Genomic DNA, 22243 nt, shown 5'->3' with positions numbered 1-22243 from the left:
AATTACAGAAGACTCCTCATGAAAACAGAGTCAGGAAAAAGTGGAATGACGTCTTTTAAACTCTCAGAGAAAATATTCATCAGCTTGATTTTTACATTGAGCAAAGATAATATATGAAAATGAAGAAGACAAGACATTTTCAAAAATAAAAGCTGAAGGAATTCAATTTCAGCAAAACCACAGTAAAACAAACGCAACAATAGCCCACACCAAAAGAGTCAGGAAAGAAAACCAAAGAACAGATGGTACAAATAACCATAAGTAGTCCATCTCCAACCATAATATGAATTACATTAAACATAAATGGAATAAACACATCAGTTAGACAGAAATTGTCAAACAGGATTTTTAAAAAAGAAACTGACAATATACTATTTTAAGACATTCACTTAAAAGTGAGTTAATTGAAAGTGAAAGTATGAAAAAAATTCATCACCAAGCATATAAAAGTAGATGTGGATACAGTAATATACATAAGTACATTTCTTAAGACAAAGCATAGTAGCAAAGATAAATATGAACATTTAATAATAATAAAAACATGAATCCATTGAAAAGGTAAAACATTCCCAAATGTATATGAAAGTCATAAAAGAGCTTCAAAATATATGAAGCAAAAATGGTAGAACAGAAATAATTAGGCAATTTCATTAATTATAGTTGTTGATTTTAACATTAAGATTTTAACTGGAAGAACAACCAAACAAAAAATAAGAACACAGAACATCTGAATACCAATACAATTAACTACATCCAACTAATTGATATTTATACAGAACACTATTTCATTATGGAATACATTCTTTTCAAGTACACAAGGAAATTTTGTTAAGCAAAACATAATACAAGCCACAAATTATGTCTTAATAAATTTAAAAATACTGAAATCACATAAAATCTGTTCTCTGACTTCAAAATAATTCAATTATGAATCCATAACAAAAAGAGTATTTAGAAAAAATCTACAACAATCTTCTTGGTCAAACACACTGTCAAGAAAATGAAAAGGAATCCCACAGACTTGGCAAAAAAATTTACAATACAGATATCCAAGAAAGAACTTCTATCCAAAATATACAAAGAATTCCTACAGAACAGACAAAAGGACACTGAACACGATGTGCTTTAACAGACATTTCACAAGGATATATACCACGGCCAATAAGCACAAGAATAAAACGTTCACCATCATTAGTCGCTAGGGAAATACAAAGTAAGAACACAACGACACACCACTGGAGTTGCTCTGCAGACTTAAAACACACAGGATCAAGGAGAATCCTGGAGCATTCGGAACTTTTCAAACAACACAAGTGAGAATACCAAATGTATGATTACTCTGGAAAACAACTTCTTGTAAAGCGAAACATTTGTCTATAACCAAATTAAATATTAATTTATAAACCCAGAAATTTCACTCACAGATATTTACTCAAGAACATGAAGTCATATGTTAGCAAAAGGACATGTATAAAAATTTTCACAGCAGATTTACACACAATAGTCAAATTGATAAGAGAATAGATTAAAATTGTAGTATATTCATGCAAAACATACTATTCAGTTCTAAAAATAGAACAAATGACTGTTCCATGCAACAAGATGAATGGATCTCAAAACATAAAAAATTACGGTACGTGAAAAGACGCCACTAAGATGTATGTGTACTATGATTTCATCAGTATGAAGTCTTAACACAGGCTAAGCTAAACTCGGGAGACAGGAATCAGAATCATGATTTCGGGACAGACAGGAGAGGGGCAAAAGTGACTTTCTGAAGTAATCTTCTTTTTTGTTTTTTTTTTTTTTTTACATATCTTTTTACTTTATCTTGATAAAGGTTTACGTTACCCTGGTATCTATATTTTTCAAAACTCATTGAATGATATACTCAAGGTCTATGTATTTTACTGTATGCAAATTACACTTCAAATTTAAAAGAAAACACAAGGAGGACAATCCATCTGACCAGAGAAAAGCTATGCAAATGGTATTACTGCCTATATTCATATTAACATGATGAGAGTAGAGATCAAAATGAGCTGGTGCCCACAAAAGTATTTCACAAAGTATAAATTCCTCTATAAATACATGGACTTTTCATTACGTAGAAAATTAGGTGTAACATTAGTTACAAGTGTTTGTGATCAGACAGTCAAAAATTATCTACTTTTCCCCTCTTATCCCAAGCCAAATCCTAGTCAGTTTCTCGATTCCACATCCTTCCCACGTCATGATGAGATACCTGTGGCAGGCCAGTCAGCTGCATGGCCTTCCTGCTGAACTTACCCCGACTTCCAGCTTGATGTTCAGACTAATATCCAATCATCTTCCTGAAACCTGGCCAGCACTGTCTCTCTCCCCAGCTCAAGGACTCCCAACTGCTCCCACCGTCAAATTTCAAGTCCTCTCCCAGACTTGAAGAGCCCTCCAAAATCCAGCCTCTCTCTCTGCACCTGTATAAATGTATTTCTTAATACATTATTCTCAAAATATGCACTATTACCATTAGGTCAGTTTCTTCATTATTTCCCCAAAATATGACTACTTTGATGCTCCTTTCCCTCTTAAGATATGTTTCCTCCATGCCTTTGCCTATAAAAATCCTTAAGAACCAGCTCAGCTTTCCCTCTTCTGTGACACTGTCACTGAGTATCACTCAGCTTGGCTCCTCCTCTGGCTATTGCCTGTCTGTCTCGGACCCCTTGCAGATCCAATTTTCCATAACAGTGGTTTATTGTCATTGTCCTCACTGCTGGAAAATCTGAAAGTACTGGTAACCACTCACTCCATAAAAGTCTCTGAATCCTCGGCTTTCATACAACAGCATTACCCTGTATCTCCACTTCCTTTGCAGGCTCCACATTCTTTATCTTGTAAATACATATTATCATTCTCTTCCAAGTGAGTTCTAGGCTCTCGCCTCTCCTTCCTCTTATACTCTTACCGATCTCCATAGATTCAGTAACTCATGATTTTATATCTGCAGCTCATATTTCTCCTCTAAACTCTAGGTCTTGGCACTCAACTTGATCTCTCCTCCTGGATGTTTCAAATACACCTCAACATAATACGTCCAATATCAAACTCATGGCCCTTCACTCTTCAAACCAGGTGCTTTGGAGTGTTTCTTATGTTAGAGAATGGAATCCACTATCCTCGTAATTATGTAAACCAGATGTGTAAAAGCCATCCTTCAACCTTCTTCACATAACCCTATATCTAATCTACTACCAAATTCTATTAATTTTATCTTCTAAAATGCATTCAGATCTCACTAGTTCTCTCCACATTCACCACCATTATCCAAGTGCAAGCTCCCATCATCTCTCTAGATTCCAACAGCTATCTAATTGCTTTATTCAGATCCTGTGGCATTCCTTCAATCTATATTCCATGCTGATGTCAGACAAGTCCAAACTCAAGTTGGATCCTATCCCCTCTCTGCTTTAACTTCCTTCAATAGCTTACCATAGCTCTCCAGATGTCCAAATCTCTCCACAGCCTATAACAATCTCAAAGTCTGGCCCTACCCCTCTGTCCAACCTCTGCCCAGACTCTCTGTAGTCCAGCCACACTGACATTTCATATATTCTTGTAAACTCTTAAGTTCTCTCTTACCATAGGACATTTGAACTTGCCATCCTCGCTGCCTGAATAACCACTTCTTTTCCTCCTCAGCAGGTGGACCTCTCTTAATTTAGATCTTAACTCAGTCGTCATGACCTCAGGGTATCTTCCCTGACCCCCAACGAGGTCAAAACCACATTGTATTATATTTTAACATGATGTACCTCCTCCTCATAGTGCTCATCGCCATTGTGATTTTAGACCCATTTGTGCCACTACTTGATTAACACCTGCTGGCTGCATCAGAGCCGTGTCAGTTTTGCTCGCTTTTGGGCCCCTAGCCCCTAACACACAGACTGGACCACAGAGGATGTTCACTTATCGGCTGACCATATGAACAAATAAATGAATTAGTAAAGTCTTTCAAGGATCTCTCTTTACATAATTGAAATGAAATTTAGCATTTGATGCCCCTCTAATTACTTAATATATACTATTGTGTCTCCTCAAGTGGATTATATATTGCTTAGGATCAAAAATGATATGCCTACTGTGCATACAAGAGTCACAATACATCAGTTATTGATTGAAGAACTTGTTAATGTCACAGGAAAAAGAAATCTACAAGAATAAAAAAGAGGGGGACACTATAAATACTCTGCTCAAGGAGACCCTCTTTCCCCAGAAACTATCCAGCAAACCAGGTTTTTTCACACATTTTAAAAACTGAAACTCATAGTAAGAAATAAAATTTACCTGGTGACCCAAAGTGTATAAACACGTGCACAATTATACACATGCAAATACACAAATGCAAAATTCAAAAAAAACAATACTGATAGTTACCAGATATACTCTACTATTTTATATTCTATTTCTACTTTTAAGTGTACCGTTCAAAATCCACAAAACCAAATTCATACCCCACTGAAAGGTTACATCTCATGGTTTTACAGCATACTGCAAACTATTCCCCAAAGCTCCCTCTTTTGTAAACAGACTGTTTTCAAGGTATTTGTTGAAATTTGGATCAGGATCTCTGACTGTTGCTAGTTCACTCTGGCATTAAAAATATTACCCTACCCCTACCGTACCATTTTCAATAGATCTGCAACAGAAAAATTAAGACTTCAGTTCAATGGGGCCAACTATCACTAATCGTCTGTTGATATATTATTTCACCTATACAGATTAACTCCATGTAATAACAAAATTCGTAACAAAAGGGACAATTAACAGAGCCCTTACTCTGTGCAAGACATAACAGAGCCCCTACTCTGTGTAAGACATTGGACCAGATGTTGTACATGTTACCACTAATCCAGAAAACAGCCTTGAAAAGTAGTATCATCGATTCCATTTTACTGATTATCAATGAATGATCAATAAAAATGATCACAAACACTTGTAACTAATGTTACACCTAATTTTCTACATAATGGAAAGTCCAGAGCATTAAACAGAGATTTGCACATCCAGATTCCCCAGGGGGTGGGAAGCAGTAACTAGAACATAGGTTCCCTAAACTATAATTCTAACTTGAGATATTTGCACTTTCGAGTCTCCTTCTAGGGGAATTCGTACCTCTTTGTTTGCTTTAGATTGAAAAGCATGAGCACTAGGAGCACCGGGCAGGACCAAACAGGACTCATTCTCACATTAGCTTGGACACAGAGCTCTTCAGGGAATCAAAATCCAAAGTGAGTTGCTGAGACTCTGCCTTCCTTCAACCCTATTTTCAAACATGTACTTGATGTTATAACCAATAACACAGAATATGGATAATTCAGATGTTTGCCAGGTATGTATTGGAGCATTTGTTCACAAATCTAATCAGACCTAGCAACTCAGAGAGGTTATTAAAACCAACTTAAATTTTTAAAAATAGTCTAAGAAATATGCTCTCTATTCATCTTTATGATTCAAGATTGAGCTCACTAAATTAGATCATCTGAGAAGGAAGTAACTGGGCCATGTTCTCTCCAGCCCTCATCTCAAAGCCTTTAAAGATTACACTTCAGCAGCATGCTCTCTGGGTTTATGGAAAGCAAACATAAGAAGTTCTCTACTAGACACCATTTCTGAGTGTTTTATAGAACCACAGTTGAATAGATGAGCCACAGTGCTAGCCATTTCTATGTCATCAACTGGTAAGCATTCATAACAATCAAACAGCCCTGTCCCCAAATCTTCTCCCAGTCTTTGGATCCCTTCTCAGTACCACCAAGGGAGCTACTGTTAAAAAAAAAAAAAAAAAGTGAGGAGTTTTAATCAGGTAAGGGATTCCTCAAATGCAAACTGGGACTAGTGATAGGGTAATGGGAGCAAAAAGTTTTTGTAAACTTCTAATACCACTGTTTATTATCTATGAAATTATCTTAGGATTGTGACAAAATACACGGGTAGAGGATTCTATGTGTGGGTTCTGTATGCATGTACATATGTGCATCTACATATGTACAAAAACCTAAGAAAAAGCAAAAGACTTTTCACATGCTGACCCTGCAAACCAAAATCTATAAAATCATACTTATCATTGAGAACTCAAGTACAAAATAAAATATTGGAAAGAAAAGGGGAGAGAAAGAAGAGAGGAGGAGAGATTTCTGTAACGTTTTAAAGGCTAAATCAGAAGCAAATTTCTGGAAAATAGACGGTCCGTGCATGAGCATCTTTTGAAGTGTGTCTTTAATTCTCAGTTGAAATGCTCTGGGTATATGAAATATTCATATAATTGTTCCATTTCCCTATAGTCATGTAAATTATTGTTTCAATGAATATGAGATCTGATATTATTTTAAAATATTAGCAGCAGGGTAGCAAAATTAATTAAAATTATTTCCTGGAAAAATTTTCATTTCCTTTAGCTTTAGCATGTGGTAGGGGAAAGCAATCTGATTACAGAGAGATAATTTTTCTGCAGAGAGGAGATGAATTGCAAATCTGGAAAGTTAAACCAGTTCAGAAGTTTTGGAAACATGAAGCCATTAGAGAAACTGCCCAGAATTCTTAGTGACCACTTTGACAGGGAAACCAGTTTGAAAATGTCCTCACACCTAGTCATCAACTCTGGAAAAGGGAATCTTCCTTGGCATTCAGACTGGTTCAGTCCTTGCAGAGGTTTAGAAACATTTCATTCCCCAAAGGTTCAAATACATAACGTGGTCTTTAAGAGGGGCTTGAGAGTTAGGTCATTTCCACACCCGGCGGTAAGGAGCCGAGAGCAACATTTCAGAAGTCTTAACTGCACACATGAGCAGTTCCTTGGATGGATCGCCACAAGAAGCTGAGACTTGGAAACTCTCACGACATTCTTTCAAGACTATCCATTACCTTCTCAGAGATGGACGTGAAATAAAACAAGCAGTTTTCCTCCTCAAGGGTTGGAAGTGAAAACCAAATCATATGCCCTTAATTCAAAATGGCACACAGCACATTAGACTGGCGTGTGGGCTTCGGAGGTGGGATGGGGATTGAGGAGGACAACAGGGGTTGCTCACCCCACATCCCATCTGACAAAGATTCTGTTTTAATTGGTCTGGAGTGGAGCCGAGGCATCAGTATTCATTTTTAAAGCTTCTCAGTTAGTCATACTATGCAGCAAGAGGGGAGAGCCACTAACCTAGTATAAATAATTCCCAAATGCTGGTAGCTACCATAGAATCATTTGTCATGAGATTCTTAAGCCCTAATGAAGATGCACTGAGTTAATTCCTTTGGTATAGACTGTGAAAATACAGCAAGCAAGGTAAATCTGATGCTCAGCCAGGTTTGGGAAACTGATCTAGTGTCTTACTACCGCAAGTGCAGACACATTTAATCTGGGAGCTTCTTAGCAATACAGAATCTCAGGACCCCCTAAACCTTCTGAATGAGAACCTACATCTGATTCCCAAGTACGTGAATGCGTGGATGGTGTGAGTCCTTCCCTTCTTCCTGCAGATGGGAAAGCAGGTCAGGAAGGGTAAAGGATACAGGGAGCACAGGAAAAGGGCATCTGGCGGGGAGACCAGGAAAAAGACAATGCAGATCTCCCTGTCTAAGACTTTCTATCCCATCATGTTATCTTTCTGAATCACTATCTAAGCTTTTTAAAAAAATGTAAAGGAGACAAAACTTACTGACCAAGGAAAGAAACTACAGTCAGGTAAATACTGCTACATATGAATTCTTGTTCCTCAAGGAGATCATATGCAAACCACAAGGTCAAAAATCCTGGCTGACAGAAATTCTGGGAGAAGAGTGGTTATAGTTAATCAGTGAAAACAATATAAAACAGGCGGGACATTTCTTCCTTTCTGCAGCATTCCAGGAAAAGGTGTTTCCTCTGACCTGCCCCAGCGCTACCTGGATCTGGCAGAAAAGTGTTGTTTTCTTTTCTTTTTAATAAATACTATGCCTTTCTTTGATTCCAGAAAGTCTGCAGGCATTGATGGATCTTTCTCTCTCTCTCTCTCTCTCTCTCTCTCTCTCTCTCTCTCTCTCTCTCTCTCTCTCTCTCTCTCTCGCTCTCTCTCGCTCTCTCTCGCTCTCTCTCTCTTTCTTTCTTTCTCTCACTTTCACTCACACAAATTACCCTAGAGAGAATCACTTCAGAACACTAGCATGGAGAAGTTTTAGATGTCTGAGAAGTGACAAGACATACAAAATAATGCTAATATCGTACAGAGGAAGAGAGGGGACATGGAACGAAGGTGTAGAGGAAAAGAACTTTGCAAACACAAGGAAGAAACACAGAAAACACTTTCACAAACTTAGTTTTTCTAAGGTCTGTGACTAAGAAAAGTCAACTGAATTTTCTCTCTGATTTTATTTATTCACTCCAAACTTTGGAGTAGCACAATAAAAATCTGCTCTTATTCTGACAGTCATAAAATTTCAGGACTCAATAAAACCCATGTAGCAATCACGTTCATGTTTTTAGAGGAGTAGGTTAGATAAGGATTTTCACACTTCTGATCATCAAATAGAACTCTTTGGGAAGTTACATTTTGGCTTGGGATTTGGATTTTTTTCAAAAGTTTGTTTTGTTTCTCATATGATTCAGCCCCTTATTAAAATCTGAAGCTACATCTTTGCAATACAAAAGAACAACCAAACTGACAAAGCTTCTTACCTGACTTGCAAGGGCTCTTTTCAGAACCACTGCCAGTGGAATACAGAAGTCATCTCTGTACGCAATTTCATTGAGCTAAGCTCCCTTCTGGCTGTATTATTATTATTTTTTTTTCCTTCAAGAGAATGAAATGGGAGCTAGGAAGGCAAACTGATAATGCAGGTCAACTCTAGACCTTCACTCCAAAAGTGGTCCTATTTATAGTTTCCCCCAATTTAGGGAAATCTTCCCAACCTCCATCTACCCAGATGTTAAGTCAAAAACCCAGGAGTCACCCTTCATACCTCCTTCTCACCCATGCCATCCAATCCATCTTACTAGGCCCTCGCACAGCTACCAGCGAAACATGTCAAATACATCCACTTCTCTCCATCTCTCCTGCTACCATCCCAAGCCAAGCCACCATCATCTGTTTCCTAGACTACCGCAACAGTCTCCTAAGCTGGCCTCCCACTTTCACTCCTCCTACTTCCAACTCCTAAACAACAAAACCCTGTGATCAGGAGTATTTTCCATTGCATTTAGAATATATGCAGAATCCAACCTTGAATAATCAGGCCTAACTGTCTCTTCAGCCTGGTCTCCCATCCTTCTCTTTTGGTCCACAATAATCCAACTACACTGGCCTTCAAGTTCACAAACATAGCCATTCTTGTTGCCTGAAATATTCTCCCACCTACCCAACATCTAGTTATTTCGTACTTCAGGACGCAACTTCACACTGCTTCCTCAGAAAGGCCTTCCCTGACCACATTCCCCATTGAAATTAGTGCCTGTTGCACTTTCTCACAGCACCCTACCCTTTCCTTCAAAATGTTTACCACAATTCGGGGTTATGTATTTGATGGAGGCTCAGCGACTGCCCATCTCTCTGACCGACTCTAAATTTCATGAGGTCAGGGATTAAATCTGTTCATTCACCATTTACACTCACAAATCTTTGCTGAATGATTAAATCAAATATAAAAATTCTGATTCTTATTTAAAACCATGCAGCTAATAAATCATTATTAAACAATGCCAGATATTGCCAAGAACATAGCTCAGGATACATCTAGGTATTTTTCTTCAAGGAACTGAGAAGTGTATAAACACATAAATAAAAATGATTTCCTTGCACTTGGAATATGTCTGGAAACTTGCGGATATATATCAGAGAGCGGATATCTTTTAAACTTGCCTCCTGAGACGGTGGCATCAATAAATAGGGTTACATTTCCTACAACAGGAGCAGCAGCGCGATCCCCGAAGTCCATATTAGCACATCATATTTGGGTTAAATAAAACCTTGGCACAGATGGCTAAACAAAAGCATAAAGATTCACGCGTCATGCCTGGGTTCACGATGTTGATTTCTCTATGTGCATTGTCCACTTCTACTCCGTTAATAACAGCATGTAAGCTTCGTCTCTTTCGTGTCCTTTGAGACTATGCCTTTACCCTATAACTCTCTGTCAAGACAGGGCACATATCAGTGTGTACAGACACAAACACTTCGCACCTTACACAATGAGACTAATTATTATATAATATTATTGGCAACATTAAGCGCACTATCACTGTGGGAGTTTGAAATACGCAAAAAAAATCTGTTAATTTATTCAAACTTCTTCAGCTGTCATCACAGATAAAAATATGCCTCCACTTTTCATCTCCTTCAAGATCAAAGACACACATTTTTAAGTTTCTGCATTTCTTTGATGCCATTAACTTCATCACTTTTTCATCTAACCAAAGTGGTTGAGAATGCATAAGATGCTCTGACATGCGTTTCTGAAATTCTAATGGTAGGAACAATAGCAATGTCGTTGTCGAAGACGTTTCTCCACAGATGAAAGATGTTCAATGATTCAGTTTCTGCTTTTAATAGTTTGTGTTTTGTTCACGACAACATCGGTTTTTAAAAAGTATACTCGTCAGAATCATTAGAAGCAAAATATAACTGCATAACAGCCTATATGATCCATGGGATTTATCGCAAAATAGAAAACCTTCACCCTGATATAGATAATGACAAATCTTTACTGAATTTCATCACACTGAATTGTCTTAGAATACCTAAAGCTATAAGGTAGTTATGTAATATTGGGAGATAAAAGCTAAATTCAGTAAAGATATAGTTATCCAGAAAAAATATATTACATATTTAATGTTTAAGCATCATGTTTAAATCATGCAAATAAACAAACTTTGTTTCTGCAAATGACTGCATCTTTTCTGAAAGGATTATAAATTCCCTCTTAAGTTAACCTTTTAAGGCAAGCAGACACTAAAGGCAAGATAATTAATCAAGAGTCTCAAAGAGAAGACTAGTCTAACTGCACTCATGTTTTAAAAATAGAAGGGAAGCTTTTCTGAATACATTACAATCCAATTAATTTTGTAAAGCTTTGTCTTGTTTCTTTGTTGTTGTTGTTTTTTTTAATTTCTACAATCCACACAACAGAGGCTAATTGTTCAAAGGAAAGACACAGATTTACAAATTGAAGTCATTTCTCTCCTTTGGCCAGATTTCACTGGGCCCCTTACAAAAGGAGGCTTCTCTGGGAACTTCCAGGTAATAAAGTAGAGAGAACTGACATTTCTTCTACACCAAAAAGCAGTTTTTTGTTTGTTTGGTTGGTTTTGGTTTTCGTGTTTTTCTCCAAACAGCTAAGCCCACGCATGGTAAACGATTTTATCCTCAGAACCACCAGCTCACGGTTTAGGAAAGACAAAACTATTTAATACATTGCTTTCACCAAGTTAAAAAGAAAAAAATTCTCCCTTGCTTACCTTATCTGGAGAAAAAATGAAAAAGAATATTTATTGAGCCCTTACTGTGATGAAGCACTGTGTAAGACATGCCATACTTGTGTCTTCACTCAACGTTTCCAGCAGCCCTGCAAGGTAGACATTCTCCTGGAGAGTCTCAGTATCTCACCATGCTAAGTGCCAGGGCCGAGACGGGAGACTGTGTCCTCAAAACTCTCTTCACCCACTGCGAACAACTGATGGCGTGTCTCTCTCAGCCTCAGAAATCCTCCCAGAGTTCCAAAAAGATTACCAGTTGCCTTGACTATGGCTGGCTCTAGCAGAGACCTTCAGGAATGCATCACACGTTACATTCCTCATTCAAGGAATAAATCAATCGTTTTCCAGCTATTCTTCGCAGCGACTTTTCTCTTTCACCCTGCAGGTCTTTCTTTGGCTTTACCATGTTTTTACACATGTAAAGTCACTATTGGAAATGCTTCATGTCCTAAGTCAGTATAGTGAACGGACATGAATTTACTTCATCTGCACATGGCACTTACAGGAGACACAAAAGAAATACATGACAAAATCTTACCCCTAAGGACTGACAATTTGTTTAGGAAATAGGGACTGAATCATGTCCACCATAAAGGCATGTTAGAATTCCTAAACCCCAGTGCTGTGGGTGTGAACCTAAAATAGGCTCTGTGAAGGCATTATTAGTTAAGACGAGGCCAAACTGAGCCAGGGTGGGCCTTAATCCAATATGACCGACGTTCTACTTTGCTAGTTGGTGGTAGGCAACATACCAGAAATGGAGTGGCTTTGAAAAGGGGGAGTTTAATGAATTGCTAGTTTACAGTTCTAAGGCCACGAAAATGTCCCAATTAAAGCAAGTGTATAGAAATGTCCAATCTAAGGCATCCAGGGAAAGATATCTTGATTCAAGAAAACCGATGAAATTCAGGGCTTCTCTCTCAACTGGAAAGGCACATGACAAACATGGCAGCATGTGCTAACTTTCTCTCCAGGTCTTCTGTTTCATGAAGCTCCCCGGGAGGCATTTTCCTTCTCCAAAGGTCGTGGCTGGTGGACTCTCTGCTTCTCATGGATCTGTCTTTCTGCTCTCTCACAATCTCATGGCTTTCTCTCCTGTCGTTCTCTACCTTTTTCCAAAGTGCTTCTTCCTTTAAAGGATTCCAGTAAAACCAATCAAGACCCACCTGGAATGGGTGGAGACACTCTCCCCCAATCAAGTTTAACACCCACGCTTGACTGAGTCACATCTCCATGGAGACAAGCTCATTAAACTTCCCAACATGCAGTACTGAGTAGGAATTAGAAGAAACCGTTGCTCCCACAAGATTGATTAGGATTAAAACACGGTTTTTCTAGGGTACATAAACATTTTCAAACCGGCACATTCGGCATCCTTGTAAGTAGAAGATATTGGGACAAACTGAGTAGGAGATAAACAACCATACGATGAAGGCAGAGACTGAGTTACCGGCAAACCACCACCAGAACACAGAGATTTCAGAGAAAACACAACCTGCTGACACACTGATTCTGGACGCTGAGCCTCCGAAACTGTGAGCTAATAAAATCCTGCTGTTTAAGTCAACCAGTCTGTGGTACTTTGTCACAGCAGCCCCGGCAAACTAAGACAGGAAGTAAAGACTAATATTTTACTGAATGGGGAGCCAAAGATGACCTAAGATTTCTAGCCTAAGAAACTAAAACGTTAATGACAACTTTGAAAGAAATGGGAAAATACCAAAAGAAGTCATTCAGCTTGAGGTCAAACACAATGATAAATTCAATTCTGGCCTCAATGAGTTTCAGATGATTTGTGACAAAAGCAAGGAGAAAAATTCTTTAGGCCTTTGGAAACACAGGACTGGAGCAGAGAAGACAAAATTTAAATTACAACAGGACAAGCTGGCTCTGAAATGTAGGATGAAGATGCAAGAAAGAGAGTTAAGGGGAGAACTGTCAGAACAAATTCTTCAGGAGAGAGAGAGAGGGAAAAAAAAATAGCAAGTGACTCCAGGAAAAAGGGGAAAGGGCAGGGGAAAGTGCGCTGTCGTGAAAGCCGAAGGTGAGCACAGCCTCAAATCCTGCAAAGCCAGAAAAACACGGACAAAGAAAACATCTCTGGATTAAGAAAAAGAGGCTCACTTATAATCTTCCAGGAATTTTCAGCATTATGGTGTGGGCAGAAACCAGATGAAAGGAAGCGTAGAGGAAATTGTGACTAAGAATTAAAGTCACCCACAACAGATTGCGCCTTCAAGGATTTAAACAATGAAACGATGACACAGTGCTCGTGGCGGGCTGGGCCCTGTGCTCAGCCCTTTACACATATTAGGCCAGTTAATCCTCACTCCAACCCGTAACTGGGTATTATCACTACATGCTTTTCCAGGTGAGGAAACTCAAGTAAGGGAAGGTAACTGATCTGAAGAGCTAGTAGACATTGGAGTCAGCACCCTAATGCCAGCCTCCAGAACCTACAGCCCTTTCCAATGTGCACACTGCTCCTCGCAGGGAAAAAAACAAAGGAGGAACATTTCTGTCATTTTGGGATGTATCCTCAGTGCCCTTAGCTGGGAATGATTAACTCGAACAAAATGGTGAGAGTTGTTTTAGGGAACTTTATTATTCTGGGACTATTTAACCCCCATTCTGGAATCCCTCTATTCTCTCAGTGTTGTAAATACACAAAGATAAATCATAGTGTTCTAATTTATCCCAAATAAAACTGATGCCAGGAAACAGAGAAGGTCAGGAAAAGGTTAATCTTTTCCCTCCATCCAAGCAAGTCTTTAAATTTTCATTGCGCTTGGAAATCTCTCAAAAACTAAAATTTATTTTCCTTCTAAATTATAAACTAAATAAATAAACTAAAATTCATTTACACTGGTGGCTACTACACCAGCGTAAGCTATTCCCCAAGGCAAACTTCACTCAGAAAATACTTACACTGATAAAGACTGATTCCCAAGGATAAATCTCACCAGGGATAGATCCTAACTGCAAACCCTTTTTAAAAAATCATTTAATTAGAAGCTATAAATTTCCAAATAGTTCTTTTCTATATAAAATAGTTTATCCTTTAAATACTCGGAGATTACAACAAAAATGACAGGAAATATTTCAGCTACATGTCAAGTCGGAGATGAGCATGGGATTACTTACACGTTCGCCCAGAAGACAAACCCGAACTCACGTGGGTTCCCCTTTTTTTTTTTTTAATTTAATCTGATTTTTTTTAATATTTATTTTTTTATGTGTATGCTTATGGCAGGGTCACATTCCATTCTTTTTCCATGGGAGCATCCCGTTACTGCAGCACCATTTGTTGAATTTTCTGTTCGTTTTAGTTGGTTTCTTTGTTTGTTTGTTAGGGAAGTCTATAGCCAGGAATCGAACCCGGGTCTCCGGCATGGCAGGCAAGAATTCTACCACTGAGCCACCCTGGCACCCACGGTGGGTCCCTTTTGATTTGCCCAATACAACGCAGTCCCCATTTCCAGATATCTCCCTTGATCAGCTAAGTATATATTAACTGTGTAATCACTTATACAAGCTTTCTTTATAGATTTATAATCATTGTCCTGGAACAATCTACTGTGGACTTGATTAATCTAGAAGACAAAATCAGAAAGCATTTATTCAACTAGTACTTACTACAGCGCAAGATATAAAGTATGCGTAAGGCACACCCCACGCCCCACAGGAGTTTGAGTCATTCACCAACATTTTCACGACTGCTCAGTTTTATGTCACTACTTCATGAAACTGCTACAATTGTGCACCTAAGCCCAGATTTCAAATTGCTGATCTCTTGAAGTCAATTGGACTTTTACTTATATTTATCTAATGGGACCAGATTCCAAGAGGGAAAGAAATGCATTTTCAGTAAAACTTCAATTAGCTTTCCAACGGTTCTTCCTTTCTAATTTATTTTGCTCATCCTTTAGTTTTTATATAGTTTTCCATGTGAAAAAATGAATACACCACAAAACTGTTAATCAGAATGTATACATATTTGAATGCATTCAGATATGTCTCTTTATTAGGTAATATTATCCACATATAATCAGATACCAAAATAATCTCTGGTATAATGTCTAATATACACACAGACTTACGTGACAGTAATTATCACCACCCTCATTCAAACAAACACCTTTCAAAGCCTGGCTCTCCAATATTAACTTCTATATTATATAGAAAAAAATATTTAAATGATTAATTTTAGCTATCCTTACATGATGAAAAGTGTCCTGTCATATGGATTTAAGCCAAAACATTTAGTGGAACATGCCAGAGACTTTTTTTAATTATTATTCTACTCTGTTATGGTAAAGCAAAATGTTTGATAAATGCTCATTTCTTAAAGCACATCAAGATCTATTTCCTTTGATCCCAATTTCCACAAAAACTGCCACTGGATTTGAATTGTTTCCTGTTATTGACGGTTATTTGATTTCATGAAGCATCTCTTTTTTTTTTTCCCCCATGGGCGGGTACCGGGAATCAAACCTGGGTCTCCGGCACGGCAGGCGAGAACTCTGCCTGCTGAGCCACCGTGCCCCACCCTTTATGACACATCTCTTTTATACAAAAAAAAAAAAGTGTAGTATAATGGTATATTTTAATTTGTGCCACTGAAAAAAATTTCGTTTGGGACATTTCAAGGCATCTTTCAGTATATTATTTCTAACCCTACCAAAAAGAAAAAAGAAAAGAATCCCTAACACCAAGACGGACTTGTTGACTGAGAAATAAACAAACTTCTTAAAAGTAATATATTCCCACATGTTTTTTGAGTTTAACAACTTTGGAGAAATTTGAAGATAATTTGTTTCAGCTTTGTATTTATAAAGGATTTAGATAAGTTCAAAATACTAGAATCAAATTATATCCTACAGAAGCAACTGTAAATCTCTGTAATAAACTGATTCTACATCACCAATTTGACCTAAATTATATCAAGATATCTGGCAGGGGAGTAATTTTGTTGAAATTAAGAACAGACAGTCATCCTTCTCACATGAAGCATTATTCATATCGCATTTTTGTGGAAAACTTTATATTTCAGATAACCACCAAACTGAAAGTGGGCTACAACTGAAATTTTGTTCATCTGCTAACAGAAATGCTTTATTAGTCTAAAATGTATCAAAATATACTTCTTTATGACAATCATTTTTATTCATATCACATTCATTTAACCCTAAGTTGTTGGTTACCACCTACTAAAATAAGGTTTTAATAATTAAAAGAAATAATTTTCTTCTTTCCACTCTCCCATATGTCTTAAATTTTAGATATAATCTTCCATGAGCAACAACTAACGACACTGAGTCTAAGCCTGCACTCAAATTTGAGTGGGGGAAAGAAATCAGAAAAAGAAATTAACTCCTTGTTTCACCTCCGACAGAACCTATAGCGACACCTTGTGGTCAAAACGAACTACAGCGCCTTGGTGAACAAGGCCACCTTTTCCCAGGCCAACTGCAGGGACGTGACAGCACTGATGGAGTTAGCAAGTAGCTGGGATGGACGTGCAAAGTGAAAAAACAAACACTGACGAAACGGAAGAATTTCTCTATGTGAATATACTTAGCCAACTGTCAAAGTAATCACAGCTACTCCCTTCTATTAAAGAAACAGTAATTTTATATAATCCTTTTAGTAGGGCGGTTAAAACTTGGCTGGGGACATGGATTTCTTCTATACGCTGCTTCTAGAACCAGGCAAAAGGTAGACAAAGAGGGAACTTCTAGTGAAGACAAGACTGCCCTGGGATGTGCAGCAATCTGCTCAGCAAAACACTGCAGTCGTTACGTAACGCTGTGCAGGCTCTAAGGCAAGAGACAATCCCCTGGCTTATTTGTAAATACAATCTAGGGACCGGTCAGTACAGTTTCAACCTCTATATTCTTAAAGTGAAAAGCAGTACATTATAATCCCTGCGTAAACCAACGCTTAAAAATTCTATGTAGTTTTCCAAAATTTCCTGAATAGGGGCTTAATGTTTAAAGAAAACCTGTCACGAAAAAATATCAATAACTTCCTACCAACATATCCATTTGTTTCCCACCATTTCTTTTCAATGGAATAATATTCATAAGCCACTCTTACTGTTTTCCTTTGCTGTTTAGTCACAAGTTTTCTGCTTCCTCACCTTATCCGGTCTCTTTTAAGATGTCAATGTTTACAAATATTAATCATGGCACAAAAATAATTTTGGAATTTCCGATAAATAAGAGATTGTTGAGTAAAGAAAGTGCTTGTACATCCTAGATGCCTCAAGCAAAATGGAAAATTCAGCATATTCAGTATCTTCTTTTGAAAGTTAAATGGTTCCTAAAATACTACCGTGTCTGTTTTCTTCTTTCCTGAGTCCTTTTTTTCTCCATTCATAAATAACTGACATTAGTATTTAAAATGCTAAAGAACAATAATCAATTTCTAACAAAAAGACATTATTTTTGTAGGTATAACTTTCAAAATGGCAACCCAATTTACTGTCACCCAAACTGATCATTGCTGCCTAGGGAAAAAGTGCTGCCCAAAGACACAGAGCGAAGCCTTATAGGTTTTGTTGCGTGAGTGTGATCAAAAAATTCTGCCTAACAGTCCTAAAAACTGTCGATTTTTTTCAGATATTTAAATTCTACACCCAATTTTTCTGCTCGGTATAGCCCCATTTATACTGATGAATGGCTTGCACAGACAACCGAAATGTAAAGAAGAGAAGATACCCTGATAATAGTCCAGCACAGATTCAGTCAGGAAGCAGTGGGGCAGGAGCCCTCTACAAAGCATACCTCAAATATAACGAATCGTCCCCAAACTTCCCTTTCCTAACTTACTTATCCTACTAGCCAAGCATGTATCTAACTAACCCTTCCTATTATATTTAAACTTCTGACCTTTAAACTTCTTGCTCTTACTGTTTACTAGAACCACATGTTCAGAATTATTGTGATTTATTTTATTTGTCTAGAAATTTATTTCTCTTGTCATTTATCTTAAAATTAAAACAAGGAATTCTCTACTGCCAATAGGGAATTTGACTGCAAGGTATGTGTATATCCATCTTACTCAACAGCCCTCGTTATTTTATTTTATAGACTTTGAATCACCAGTAACAACTTGCAATGCTTTCCCATAAAAGAGAGGCAACTAAATAAAGAAAGTAAAAAATCCAATCTCACGAGAGGAAAACAACAGCACATAGTTTATTGTTGCTTCTTTAGGGCACAGAATACAGCACCGTTATGCTGGGAAACTGCAACTGGGGGAGTCTGGAACTTTATTAGGAAACCCTCATGTATGAAGGATATTCAAACACGCCACGCTTCTTGCTCTTTTGTATTGTATTATCAAGAAGTTCTCTGATGGATTTCAAATTCGCTGAGATTTCAATTCATTAACGATATCCATGGACAAAAAGGCCTAACGTTTTCTCTTTGTGTCCATTTCTCTGCTGTGTCTAAGTCTCTCACTCCCTTTCTCTCCGTGCCGTGCATGAGTGTGTATGTGCGTGTATTTCTGAGCTATGCACATCTCTCTCCTGCTCCTTGAATGAGAGTAAGAGAGCTAATCTTCCTCTGTATCCACTTGTCTCTGTGTCTGGGGGAACGCCTGCCTGGGTGTTTTCCCATGTGTCCTGTATGATCTGTGCATCTCTCTACGTAGGTTTCTCTGTCCTCTGTCTCCTACTATAAGATCTGATCTTTTCATAAGAAGAAAATGATGCTGTGATCAAAAAGGGAAGCATTTCATTTGGGTAATGTTAAACAGACAATCCCACTTTTTGTTTCCTCAGTATTTATGTTGGAGTATTGGCTCCTTTTCTTTCTTTTACCACCAAAGCTCTGCCAACAATTCACTTTCAATGTTGTTACGTTAGTGAATAACGAAATCTTCACTGTGACAAACCCAGCCACCCGTGAGACTCCTGAAGGGAGTTTTCTCTCTTAGCTTCAATTAAGTAATTTCTCATGATGACTTTTCAACTTCTCTGCCAATTCCTACAGAAAGGGCAACACTGTGGGATACTTCCACAAGCACGTACAAACTAATTCAATACCATAATTCTCAAGTTCCAAAGTCCTTCCTGTAAAAGGGGTCCTGAGACATTCCAGTATTTCATGACTGCACATACGCACACACTTATCCCAGATATCTCACACACTTCAAACAAAGCTAGAGGCTTGAGTAGTGGTTTCAAAGATTAGCCTTGGGTGGGTGGCATTTAAAATGCCAACACAGAAAAAATTCTATTTGCACTTGAAATTATACACGGAAAGAAACATTAAACCAAGGACGCATTTATAAACATGAGTGTACAAAACTGTTTTCACTAATTTGGGCATCAGATACATCTTTAAAATGGCAGATGTAAAATGGAGGCAACAGAAGCAGATATATCTAAGCCACATAAGGTGAAGCTTAATTTCATGGTGTATCTAAAATAAAAGATACTTGAAAAATGGCTTAGAGTTCCAGTCTGTACAAGAAGTTTCAACCAAAGACACTTTGATAGTCAACTCCAGTCGAGGGGGTCTGGTCTTTCTCTTCACCAAGCAGAGCATGGAATGACTAAAATATTATAGGAATAAAAAGTATGAGTACTAAAAAAAATACACTAGGCCAGGACTATTGGCTATTTTACTCAACCCAAATATGACAATTTGCTGTTCTAGACTTCCACAGTGTCAAGCATTGGTCAAAGTGGAAGAAATAAAGTCAACAGCCTCAAATTAAAACCAAATACCAAGTCAGAATTTTAGGAAAAACACTTTGGGAGACACTTACAATACATAATCTCAAAGTGAGGGAAAATATTTATAAGCCCAGTTTAAAAAGAGATTCTAATCTATGAATTAGCATAATCTAATAACTCAGAGAAAGGGTAATTGTATATAATTATTTATTATCATTTGATTGTGCCACTGTCTCACCCACCAAGCAGGGAGCTTCTTTAAGGACAGGGGAAGTGTCTTAATCTTTTTTTTATCCAAAGAGCCCCATAGAGTGCCTGGTGTATAAGGCTCCTAATAAATATTTGTTTAAATAAATAACTGAATAACTGCATGAAATATTCCCCTTGCTTTGTTGCAAATTCTATTGTAACCTGTGTGCAGAAATGTCTTCTTGTAATCCTCCAAGCAAGGGCTCTCAGAATGGAATAAAAGACTTCTGCAAGAAAACTTCAAGGGATATTCAGCATACCTTGTTAATGACATTGAAAATTATATAAAAAGATTAAAGGCAAATGGAAGATGTAGATTTCAGAAAATACCAAGTCTAGAAGGTGATAAAGTGTGAAATAAATCATCATTCCGATCCAGAATATCCTGGAGGAAAGGACTATGTAATGTGTGTCTATGTTAAGGACAAGAAGAAAACAACATCAGTTGCAAAGACTGGAACAGCACGCCTGGAATTCTTTCTCCACTTGTACTAAAAGCCCAGGACCTATGGCTTCACCTCTACATTTCTCCTATTTAAGTCAAATCAGATATATCACATAGACCCACAGAGATCAATACACAATGAATAGGAAAAAGAAACTGTAAGCACAACTTTAACGATAGTAATTGCCTTCCCATTTTCCAAGAGGTGATCCTGTTTTTCTAGGTTCAACCTCCACTACTCTCCCCAGAAGAACAGGATTTCCTTCAGATGGTGCCCACTGGAACCAGAGATCTAAGTCACCACTTCTGCAGCCATTCCCAACTTGCGGAAAACCCTTGAGCTGCGATAAACTCTGTGAGCCTGGTCAGTACCTGACAGCCCACCTGGGGGGTGGAGGGGGAGAAGGACTAACCAGACCGCACTCAGCGAAAGGAAACTGGGCTCGACATTCCCGAGATGCGCTTACACCCTGCCTGCCCCTTTGCCTACTGACATCTGGAGCCCCGGACAGGTGAGAGGAGGATGAGTTCCGCGTGGGGAGGGGATACAACTAACTTTTCTCCATCGCCACCTCATTCCCACCCCCCACCCCCCCAAAAGCTGAAGCCACCAGGTAAGGATGCCTGCGTCCTCCTCCGCCTTGGGAGAGGGACGGGAAACGGGGGGTTGCGGGGAGGGTGGGGGGCCGGCGTGGGCGTGATGGCGGTGTTGGGGTGTCGGGGTGGGGGGCGCCCCGAGCGGCAGCCCTCCTTACCGCTGGAGCGCCTGACGATGTTCTCCAGAAACGTGTTCTGCGGTGCCACCAGCCCTCTCTTGCCCCCCGGCATCCTGGGTCTGGAGCGCGGCGGCCAGGATCCGCGGCGGGGGAGGGGGGCTGCCGGCGGAGAAGGTGCCGCGGGAGGAGGCGGAGGCGGAGCAGCAGAGCCGGGCGAAGGGCGCGGGGGCGCGGCGGCGGCGGCGGGGGGCCCCGGCTGCGTCTCGAGCCCGGCGCGGAGGACCAGCTGTGCGGCGGACGACCAGGCAGGTCATGGTAGAAGCGCTGCCCCGGCCGCCGCTGCCCAGACCGCGGCGGGGCCGCACACCGGGCGCGGGAGCTGCGGGCTCCGCGGGGCACAGTGCGCCTGCGCCGCCCCCGCCGTCGCCGGCCCGCCGGGGCCGAGGCTGGGGCCGGGGCCGGGGCCGCCCGGCCGCCCGCCGCCCGCGCGCGCGTTCAGCATCGCCGCCCCCGCCCCGCGCGCCGGGGCCCGGGGAGCGGCCGCCGCGGGCTCAAGCCGCCGCCCCGGTCCGGCCCGAGACCCCTGACGGCGCCCGCCCAGCCGCGCGCCGAGCCCAACTTCGCCCGAGCTGTGCGCCCGGGGCCGCGCCTCTCTCCGGGGA

At 39.5% G+C, this 22243-nt stretch overlaps 1 protein-coding gene across 2 annotated transcripts in view; it reads right to left on the bottom strand.

Annotated features, from left to right (window-relative positions):
- Positions 1 to 21732, bottom strand: part of KCNH5 (potassium voltage-gated channel subfamily H member 5) — a 315910-nt gene extending 294178 nt beyond the window's left edge. For both annotated transcript variants that reach the window (XM_077122436.1, XM_077122437.1), the window contains exon 1: positions 21621 to 21732. In XM_077122436.1, coding sequence (XP_076978551.1) covers positions 21621 to 21693 — 73 coding nt within the window. In that variant the 5' untranslated portion in view covers positions 21694 to 21732. The remainder of the gene's footprint in view (positions 1 to 21620) is intronic.
- Positions 21733 to 22243: the final 511 nt, after the last annotated feature.

This window comes from Tamandua tetradactyla, chromosome 12 (assembly GCF_023851605.1).
Source record: "Tamandua tetradactyla isolate mTamTet1 chromosome 12, mTamTet1.pri, whole genome shotgun sequence".
NCBI classification, from domain to species: Eukaryota; Metazoa; Chordata; class Mammalia; order Pilosa; family Myrmecophagidae; genus Tamandua; species Tamandua tetradactyla.
The sequence above is the reverse complement of the archived record's forward strand: the minus strand, read 5'-3'. Positions and strand labels throughout refer to the sequence as shown.